Genomic DNA, 10373 nt, shown 5'->3' with positions numbered 1-10373 from the left:
ACTTCAATCTTGTAAGTATTCAATTTTAGTCATATGATTTATGTGATTCTTATTGTTGACTTTTATATTCAGCTTATGTGCCTATTTTTAATAATATTGGCTCAATATGTACGTGCTGGTTTTGTGTAATAGTTTTGCGTCGACATTATAATTTCTCCACCATGTTTCTCACTCCATGTTTCACCATTTCATCAATCATTTCGTTTGTCTGAATCAACTACAGATTTTATATAGTAAACTGGGGAAGTACAATTTTTAGTGTAGGAGTAAAAAATCATCTCATCTTCTTCATTGGCCCTAAGAAAGCTTAATTTATTTGTTTCAAAATTGTGGGTGACACAGGAGGCTACAAGAACGTACTACTCCTACTCTATTTGATTGATGGGACACTTTTCCCCAAACACAACAAAATACAGCAACATCATAATTGAATTATGTAGGTACATTCTCTTAGATAGTTCTTTACAGTCGCGTAATTTTGTACCATTTCTTCACCTAAAAAATAATGCTATCACGTCTAATTGGATGGTGAACTGGAATCATTTATAAAAGTAAAGGGAATTACAAGTCTCAATTCACTCAACCCCTCTGGATCTTTGACTTGCCTCTCGATCCCCGGTCTCTAACTCTGTATCTTATTCTCTTTGGTATATGGTTAGATGAGATTAGATGAGAAAGGTTCTTACACACAGTGTATATACGTATGTGCATATTCGAGTCATGATCTTTCATTGTCACGAGGATTTCCAGACACCCGGCACTTAAATCACATTACAGGAATTCTCAACTCGATTGCGACAAGAGAAAGTGTGTAGGCCTTCTCGTAAGAAATAATTCTACCATTCCAACATCAAAATGAAAGTTCATCCAAAGCGGATTGTCTTTACTCGTAGTTCTAAATATATATATACTTTATTGGTACATCTCTGCATTCAGAATTGGAGGTGACACTGGCAGAGAGTAATCTGGTAAGCCTACTATTTTGAGATGACACTCATCAAGAATCGAGGACATGATGACATTTCATAAATCTCGTTTCATTAAACTCACTCCTAATTCGTGGCATCGTTAATTCCCTTGTCGCAAGCACAAACAACCCCAATTCAACACGAGCTCATAATCGTGTCGGTCTTATATTCATATACCTGTAATTAAATCTGGCAACCCTGAATTTTAAAGTTACACATTATACCCAACGAAATTTAAATGAATACTCCAGGACTGAAATCAATTTCATCTGTCACCTCAAATTTATCTGGAATCTATTTGTTTAAATAGGGTAATAAGTCCTAATAATTACCTATGTATGTAAACACATTCGTAAATAAGGATTAAAATTTATCTCCTATTTCTGATGATAGACGGGTCAACTGCAACTTCATTTTATGATGAGCTCAATACTGCGAAGGTTCCTTATGATGAGTAATACCTGGCATGTTTTGTGTGTACATATTTATCAATGGGAAATCGACCGACAAATGTGGGAGTAAGTGTGAATAGAGAGAAACTTGGATTTGCATACATATGTAGGTATAAAATTGTGTGTGTGTACGACTGTTAAATCAATTACTGACTTATTTTTTTTGGTCTGGTCTGACCTGGATTTTATTGACAATTTTTTTATAAAATTAAATATTGAAACATACACCTAAACATTTTAAACATCAAATTTTAAACATCAAACATGAAAACATCGAGTCTTGACATATTCACTTAATCCAAATTATCCTACGCTAGAACTATGTAATTTATAGAGTAAAACATCAGTTCTTATTTACAAACTATAATTACAGCATAATCACCACATAATCACTCCTGTAAATAATTCAAGATTTATGTAAATGCAATATTTTTCCTGGACGTGTTTTACCATGTTTCTTGTAAATATTTTCATCATTCAACTTTTCAATAAAAATACAACAAACATCGATAGAGTAAACAGGGCTCGATGTTTACTATACACACGAAAAAACATTGCGTTTACTAATAAAGCATGTTACACGAGGTGACCTTTCTTCAGACTTTAAATATCGTAAAATTCTCCGTTATGGAAGATTTTAATGTTTCCATAAATCTTTTTTGGTATGATGTTCACAGGTATGTTGTTGCTCTTAATGGAATTGTTCACTTCCTTCGCGATGGGTGGAATGAGCTGCAAATCACATCGTCATTACATTAAAAAATTAAAATACCCATCTTATTTTTAGTATTTAGCATCATCCTCATACCCCTAATCCTTCAATGGTAACTTTGTTCATGGCCTTGCACAATTCGAGTATGGTCTCAAACGCAGGTTGCGTGAAGGTGTCAACATATGCCGATTGAGTGAACTGGAGTCTCAAAAGTATGGTGGCTAAAATCAGAGAAAATTTGCATACGCTCTCAATTTTTTAAAAATTCATTAGCTTACCATTAATTTTTGAAATGCACTCCAGCAGAATCAACGAATACAAGAAGCGATTAATTCCCGAAATCGTAATTTTTAGTAATTCGAGTCTCTCCAATTTGTCAAAAGCTTCGATGCGTCGTTTAAAGTTTTTGCATTTATTGACATCCGTAAAATCTGGGCAGACAATTCCGACCTCCAATTTATTCATGTTTGGAAACGTGAGCTTGATGTATTTGATCGCGTCGGGTGTCTCAGCACCCAAAATGTCGAGCGATTCGACACAATCGTGTGGACTCTGCAGTGAAGAGAGACATGAAATCACGCCAAATCGCCTTTTCGATCGAAGACAGAGATCCTTCAGCATGGGAACAGTTTCAGAGGACCATTCGTTCTCGATGGTAAATACGCCAACTTCTATGACGGTTAGAATGGTCAGGAGTGGCATTTTTGGGAGGGAGAATTTGTCATCCTGACAAGACAAAAATTTTGACATTCACATTTCGAATAAATTTGAGACAAAATTTCTAAAAAAAATGTATAACCCACTCACCGCCCCATAACTCTGTCCACCAGTTATAAAATTGCCCCCTACACCATCCATTTGAAGGACAAGCTCAACCAGCGTATCCTTCACCGCGACCAACATCCCATTCAATTTATTCATGCTAAACATGATCTCTCCCTCAGGCTTATAAGTCCCCCTGAATTTTAAGACTTGCAACATTTTGCACTCTGCCAAGGATGGCGTCTGATTTCCGGAAATTATCAAAACCAACAAATTCGGAGCTGAGTCCACCAATTTTTGCAAAACTTGGCCAAATGGAGAATTCTCTCGGGCCAAATTTACATTCAATTTCATCAAGTTCGGCCGTGATGGAAACGTGCAAAATTTATTTGGCAAAATAGCTTCCTCTGGAATTTCTGGCTCAGAGAGCGTTAATTCTGTCATATTCGGAAAATCTAAGATGCATAACGATCTCATTAACGGAACCATGGAAAAGTTTGCGTTAATGCAAACACTCAAAACTTCAGTGATCTTGTTAATTTGGGTGCAGAAACTGACAAAGTTTTTGGTCATTATATCATGCTGCATTTTCATAAGGAGATTGTTCTCAGGAATTTTACAGCTGCAAAAACTGACTTGGACCCTTTTAACGAGATTTTTATTAAATGGGGGTAAGGTTCCAGAGCGGTCGAATGGGAGCATGTGGGAGGTATTGAAGTAGGTCCTCGTGGCGAGGTGGACAGCACCAATGTTTCCCCATTGGGAACAGACAAGTCGGGCTGTCTTCAAGGTGGGGTTGTCCAACTTGGGGAAAACGAAATCGAGAATCTGCAAAATTATGAAAAAAATTGGAAATGAAATCGGCACAAATTCCATATAAAATTTTCCACTTAATATCAACATTGGGTTACCTCTGAATTCATGATAGCATCTGGTGGAGATTTTTGCTCATTGATTGCAGTATTTTTCAGTCGTGGTGAATCTGATTAAATTATGTATGCTGTAATTTTAGTGTCTACCGATTATTTTATTTTATCGGACAACTTACCTCTTTTATCGTCAATTGGCTCCTCCACGGTTTCGTCAGGTTAGAAAATCTTAAGACATTTTCGTTTCAATTAAACAAAAAACTTTCTAAATAATGACTAGTGCTTCAAGCTATTGTGCCCAATTTCTGGACAAAGTACGACTCCGATGTTATTTCTAAGCAGAACAAAACTCACAAGCGGAAGGGGAGAAAGCAAAACAGAAAATGAGCTTACATAGAGAAATCGCAAATCTAGGAGAAAGCAATAACGCTCCAGCTTCCCCTGTCAAAACCTGGGTAACCAGTTGACCTCGATTACGAATAGCTCACCACCTGCGCGTAGCTGGTTTTCACCTGTGGATTATTAGCTATGTGAATTAGTGGCTTCCTCCTCCGCACTTTCTCCCCAGGGATAACTTTCTCCCTGACAGGGGAGCACGGCAGTCAAACGATGAGGATTCAAAACGGATTTGTCTCAACACCAGAGTTCTTTCCGATCCGGATTTCTGAGTGATGAATGCCAAAATATTGCTGTGCTAGACACTGTTGTGTGCTAAATACGGAATTTTATTAGGTTAAGCAACTGCTCATGACTGAAATTGGTGTTCTTTTTATCGAGCGGAGGGGACAACGGTTTTTATATTTAAAATGTATTATGTTTACCAAATCTTGTCAAATGTAGCGAGATATTGATTTCCTTCGCATCTCTCCCTCGTCATTCGTGACATCAAAGGGTAGCAGAACCACTCAACTGCACGAGCAAAGAGTGGCACGTAATCCGAGGTGGCATTTTGTCATTGGTGGACTCATTTGACATTGCTTTCACCTTGAAGGTAATTTCATAGCAGATTTTGCCTGGAGAAAATCTCAAAGTCAAATATTTCATCGGTGTTACGTATTCATTTCCTATTTTTGGAAGCGTCGCTTTGATTACGGTAGGTACGCATTTAGTACGGCCCACGCGTACACGTTTCTGGCTTGTTTTCGTGAAAAGTGTTTTTCTGTAAAGGTCAAAAGATTTATGTATGAAGTGAGGCGGTGTATAGTTATTTTTAATAGTTAAAATGTACATGTGTATATCGCAATATTGCTGCAAAGTCTCATATTAGCAAAATCCATTGGCAATTGTACTGTCGCTTTCTCTTTCATATATAGAAGTAAATAGGCACGTCACATCGACGTGAAAATTGTCTCACTTTTCTTCAACTCAAGATTATTTATATTTAGAGCTGAAAGTCTATGCATATAACAAAATAAGCAAGGATAGAATTTCAAGTATTTAAATCCAAGGCCAGCGTGTGTAATCCTTTGTACACATCGGGTGTCATCAAGTATCTAAATATATAACACACGTCCCTTTGTCATAACAAGGTTGGCGTATTAATTAAAGGGAGACCAAAAAAATAATCCATTGACATGAGATGCACAACGGTCTAAATCGGTCGCAAAGTTTAGTTTGGTAAATATTTTATCAACAGATTTAACGAGTCCCCAAACTATTAAATTCATCCAGTATCACATTTTTTATCACTCTGGTAAATAGGTAAATTGTGCCCATGTCCACAGCCGGTCGCTACAAATGTGACATAATCATAAATAAAATGTTACGACCAGAATTATTTTTTAGGTTCATACATCCAAATTAGCTGTAAAATAGTAATATCTGTACAGTTAGCCCAATAATACCGGACCCCTCAATCAAAGTATTGCTCCGCTGTTATTTTATCTATTTATATTTACACCTATTTGTGTCACCCTGGATAACCACATGCCGACAGCTGAATGTGTATAAAACTGTTCCATAAACTGATGAGATATTACATACTTGCGTCATTGGAGAAGTAAATTATGTTCTAAATATTGAAAAAAACTACAATTGACCATTCAATCCGAATCGGGTCGGTTACAGGATGTAAATTATTAGTGCAAAAAAGGTGTAGGATTGGGTCTGGTTTTTACACAACTTTCCCGACGAAACCTTATGACACCCGTGGTGGGCACAGGGTGATGGTTGCGTCTTCAACAAAGACATTTTATTTTATATAGGGTACAAAAAATCCAGCAATACTGAATTGCGTCGTATTATATAATATTCCATTTCAATATGTGACAGATTCCCGCAATTTCATTTAATAATGAACCAGGAAAAGGTATCCAAACACGGACTGGTAATTCAAATTGTCACATAAACAACCTGGAATTCGTAGGTCAGCACAGCATTCGTAGGTCACACTTCCTTGAATTTTATGAGGACAGAATACAGGCCGCTGCAGCTATCTCCATTTTATTCAGAGAGAAATTCCAATTGTCATTAAATTTAATTCGTTTGCTGCATTTTTTTCATTCAGGCATCCAGAAAGCAAAAAAGAACTTTACCCCCGAGCAGATATAATAAACCATACTCGTTAAGTACATATGCATGCATGTAGGTATTACGGAGTAACAGCAACCAGCGACTCTCGTGACCAATGGGCGGCGAGATGCTATTTTTGCCTCTTGTACAATATCTTAGGAAGTATAATACATCATTTGGCATGCTATGATTAGAAAACATACTGTTGAGTATAGGTGGTTTTTAAATAAATACTAATCTTGCCCATAATTGCATCATTTTCAGTTCCAGCCAAAACTGTATCAACTTTTGGTGCTACGTAATACTTTGTACGCAAAATTTGAAGTCGACAGCTTGTGCTTAATGAAATTTATCATGACCAAGAAGGGACACACAGATTGACGACTCTATGAGGCCATCTTAAAGTGCCTGAAATTTTTTAAAAATCCTTTATTCATGAAAGAATTTATTTTTCTCGTTAAATCACTTCATTGAAATAATGTCAATAATTGTTTAACTCGTAGCTTACTTAAGTTACCCATTGTTTACACGAACTTCCTGTATTTTTAGCTCCAGGGTGCATATAATTAATTGTAAACCTCCTAAGCTTTAGAACAATGTAAACCTAATAAATTTCTTGCCTGGTTTATTATTCAATTGTCCCCAAATTCATGGATATGCTTCCATTGTGTGGTATTATGTATTGACCACTTCAACTCATTCCTACAACTTGCTAATTTTTTCAGTCCAAGAAGTTCTTTGGGCAGGATAAATGTAAGTAAGGAAACCTTTGTTCTTGCATTAAGATCTCGTTTACATTTTGTGATTAATTTTATTTATTTGCATAGATGAACATCCAATTTTTGGGATTCATTTTGCTGCTTTTCACTATTCGCACATTGTTAGCTGCAGAAGGAGATGAGGGGAAGGTAAACTAACTAACTTTTTATTTTTCTACATACTAAGCAAACAGGATTCGTAAATTTCTTTGTCACTTAAATATATTTCCAGATTACCTTTGAGAACTGCCGGAATAAATGCGAGAAAGGGAAGGACAGTAAATCCCTACCTCCGCACAAAGAGTATAATTTTCCCAATTGTCATGAACATTGTGACCATTTCAAAACAAACAGGGAAACATGGACTAAGAAACATCCGCCAACTATGTGCTGAAAATAAAATGTAAGATGCCGATTTCTAAATGACATCCAAACTATAATATTAAGTATATAATTAAGATGTAAAGAATTTTAGCTTTGTGGGTTTCAAGGATACGTATTGTGATTGTGGTTGACTAACAAACTTAATGCAGAAATTGATAGTCATCATTTACATATAAATATTACATATGTTACCTCGTTATGTACATGTTACGTTAATTATTCATAAAATAATCTAAGAAAGTCTCACGTAAAAAACATTATCATTCTTCGTCTCTGATTTTAATGGGAATGAAGAAGAAGGTATGATTATTTTACGATAGTTGCGCGCAACATTGTTGAGTATGTTATATTAGCAATGCTAATATAACATATGATTTATTATGCTAATTTAGCATAATAAATCATATACTTGGATATTAAATTTAAGCATGTTCCATATTTCTTGGCAGTGGTAGACAATCAAATATAAATGATTCGCTATAAATAAATCCCAATATTCTAACTTTGCTTTCTCCAAGAAATCATTTCTTCTTATCGAATCCTTAATACTACATTTTCATTCTCTTCATCACGGTCAAGGTCGAAGGTTATGATCTCCAAGTAAAATATTGCTCGGAACTAAAGGAAATTGAAACTTCTTGGCAGAAGCCTTTGAGAAAAATGCGTTGCCAAAAGCGTATATACACAAATGCGCCAGGAAAGCAGCCAAGTCAGCGAAATGTTATTGTTTCCATGTGTGCAGAAAGACAAAGAACTATTGTTCCGGTTTGAACCTGACACTCCACCAAAGTGTTAAAACGCTTACATACGTGTCACGATGTTTGCCTGACTCATTATCACTCTGTTCTAGATATATGCACATATTTATGTCATAAGTGTGTATATCTGTATTTAGTTTGCATGCTATGCTCATACCAAAGCTTAAAATTGCATCTAAATGTGTAGGATGAATCTGCTACGAACAATTTAACCTGACATTGGCAACGGAACAACACCGGAACTAGGCTTCTCATACGAAGATGACATCTCCTGTCCTGGCATAATCCAGGTCAGTTCGTTACGAGAGACAGCCTGAGACAAGACCGTCGTTTAGATTTTTATTAAAAGCTTAGGCAATCTAAGAATCCAAGACGGAGAAAATGCTCGTTGTGACATTTTTACGTCAGTAAGTTTAAAAATATATTTATTATCTTTAATCTCATTACATATTTACATAAGCAATTTTCGTGCAAAATGCATAACTGTATTAATAAATATGCATAATTCTCATGCCAAGTAATAGATAAGAATAAATATTTCAGTTATGTAACATTTGCAAAAATTCAGTACTTTGCTAATATGAAATAAGTTTATCGCCATTATCGCAAAAATATATATATTTGCATTAATTAAAGTTATTGTAATTTTATTTGCAGTGGAGAAACGACCTCAAATGTTGCGAATATTATAGAAGGTCACACCCACGGGGAGCTGACGGAACGGGGGATCATGATGGCGGAGCATTTGGGCCGTCACCTCAGAGATGAGAAGTTCACACGAATATACTCCAGCGATTTAAAACGATGTTGTGACACGACCCACATTATTTTACAACATAGTAAAAATCACCATGAGGAAGTGCTAATTCTGGACAAAACATTGAGGGAAAGAGTAAACATGCAGACTTGCACTTTTATTGAACTGATGAATTTTGAAGTACTTAAAACTGGTACTTTTTATATGTTTTTAGTTTTTTGGAGACCTGGAACTCCAACCGCGTGAAGCTATTAGAAAACTTTGTATCAAAACACGCCAAAATTATCCTCATGTAAGAATTCCTGGAGGCGAGACTTTTCAAGATGTGAAGAAAAGAGCTGGCAAATTTTTTTCGGTAAGAAAGTTCATGATTCATTCATTCAATTTCTAAGTTCAATAGTTTTTTCATGACATGCTTGGATTTTGTTTCGGACAAGTTATGACTCAAAATTAAAAATTGAAATTTGTCCATCAAGATGCTGTGCCAAATCGTTGATTCCTCTGAGGAAGGTGATGCCAGGGAGAACGTGTTAGTCGTAACGCATGCGGGATGGTTGATGTCTTTCCTGCACTACCTTATCGATAATAAACAGTCCTTGGATTTTTATTTCGACCCCAAACTGTGCAAACGACCAGCCCACAACACGGCTACAACGAAGATTATTATTTACAAGAATGAGACTGGTATGAAACGGAGAGTGAGCGTGAAACACGTCCATGACACGAAGCATCTTCCAGACAATTTACAAAATAAAATTGACAATACTCAAGAAACAAGTTCCTAAACAATTTAGTAATGTTTCGTTTAATATTAATTCAAGGGTAGCTTAAATGACAAAGATTGTCCCGACAGAAAAAGGGTTGTGAGACATATTCTTTCAAAACAATTCCGTCCCGCCATAAAAGTATTACCGATTGATATTACTGATCCTAAGTATGTATTTATAAGCATAGTTATGGAGAAAGTTTTTACATTCCAGTTATCTTAAATACTTAATGGTCAGCCCATTCGTAGTAAATAGGGCGACAATATCAAGAATAACAGTTAAATATTGTATGAAACTGGTTAAGGAATAAATCGTCATCCTTTGAAACTGAACTTGTGGGAATTCGTTAGTTTATTAATGATCATATATTGACGAGACGAACTTATCAAACAGTTTCAAGTATGAAATCATATGCAGAACTGCAATTAGTCTTCAACAAGGACAGACATGAGGTGTCATGTGAAGCTACGATTTAACATTTCGTAACCTAAATGCTTTAATGCAAATGAACACCACAATGCATATTCAATTTTCATTGAGACTGACAAATCATTAAATGTGCAAGTGACAGGAGTAAATTACCACCACTAGTATTCTCACTGTTAAGTAGTGTACCCTACAATTACATATGTACATAGTGGGGTCATAAGTTCCCGTGAATGCATTTCCGGTGAT

At 35.9% G+C, this 10373-nt stretch overlaps 2 protein-coding genes across 2 annotated transcripts; one reads left to right on the top strand and one right to left on the bottom strand.

The window, feature by feature from the left end:
* Positions 1–1647: 1647 nt before the first annotated feature.
* LOC118433542 lies at positions 1648–4188 on the bottom strand. Its single transcript, XM_035845540.1, has 6 exons — positions 3943–4188; positions 3806–3876; positions 2940–3722; positions 2411–2858; positions 2229–2353; positions 1648–2152 (listed from the first exon to the last, which is right to left on the bottom strand). Exons 2-6 carry the CDS (start codon positions 3815–3817, stop codon positions 2024–2026), a joined length of 1497 nt encoding a protein of 498 aa, XP_035701433.1. The 5' UTR covers positions 3818–3876; positions 3943–4188; the 3' UTR covers positions 1648–2023.
* Positions 4189–8424: 4236 nt separating this feature from the next.
* LOC118433549 (fructose-2,6-bisphosphatase TIGAR-like) lies at positions 8425–10030 on the top strand. The gene is made up of 4 exons (XM_035845552.1): positions 8425–8581; positions 8832–9066; positions 9146–9286; positions 9408–10030. The coding sequence occupies exons 1-4, from the start codon at positions 8556–8558 to the stop codon at positions 9714–9716; spliced, it is 711 nt and encodes a 236-aa protein (XP_035701445.1). The 5' UTR covers positions 8425–8555; the 3' UTR covers positions 9717–10030.
* The last annotated feature ends 343 nt before the right edge of the window (positions 10031–10373 follow it).

This window comes from Folsomia candida, unplaced genomic scaffold (assembly GCF_002217175.1).
Source record: "Folsomia candida strain VU population unplaced genomic scaffold, ASM221717v1 Fcan01_Sc057, whole genome shotgun sequence".
In the NCBI taxonomy this organism is placed as follows: domain Eukaryota; kingdom Metazoa; phylum Arthropoda; class Collembola; order Entomobryomorpha; family Isotomidae; genus Folsomia; species Folsomia candida.
The sequence above is the reverse complement of the archived record's forward strand: the minus strand, read 5'-3'. Positions and strand labels throughout refer to the sequence as shown.

Coding starts and splice junctions, on each gene's coding strand:
- LOC118433542 (XM_035845540.1), bottom strand. Junction 2,354..2,410: donor GTGCATTTCAAAAATTAATG/GTAAGCTAATGA, acceptor CTCTGATTTTAG/CCACCATACTTTTGAGACTC. Junction 2,153..2,228: donor TTACCATTGAAGGATTAGGG/GTATGAGGATGA, acceptor TGTGATTTGCAG/CTCATTCCACCCATCGCGAA.
- LOC118433549 (XM_035845552.1), top strand. CDS start 8,556: ATGCTCGTTGTGACATTTTTACGTCA. Junction 8,582..8,831: donor GTTGTGACATTTTTACGTCA/GTAAGTTTAAAA, acceptor TTTTATTTGCAG/TGGAGAAACGACCTCAAATG. Junction 9,067..9,145: donor ACAAAACATTGAGGGAAAGA/GTAAACATGCAG, acceptor ATATGTTTTTAG/TTTTTTGGAGACCTGGAACT.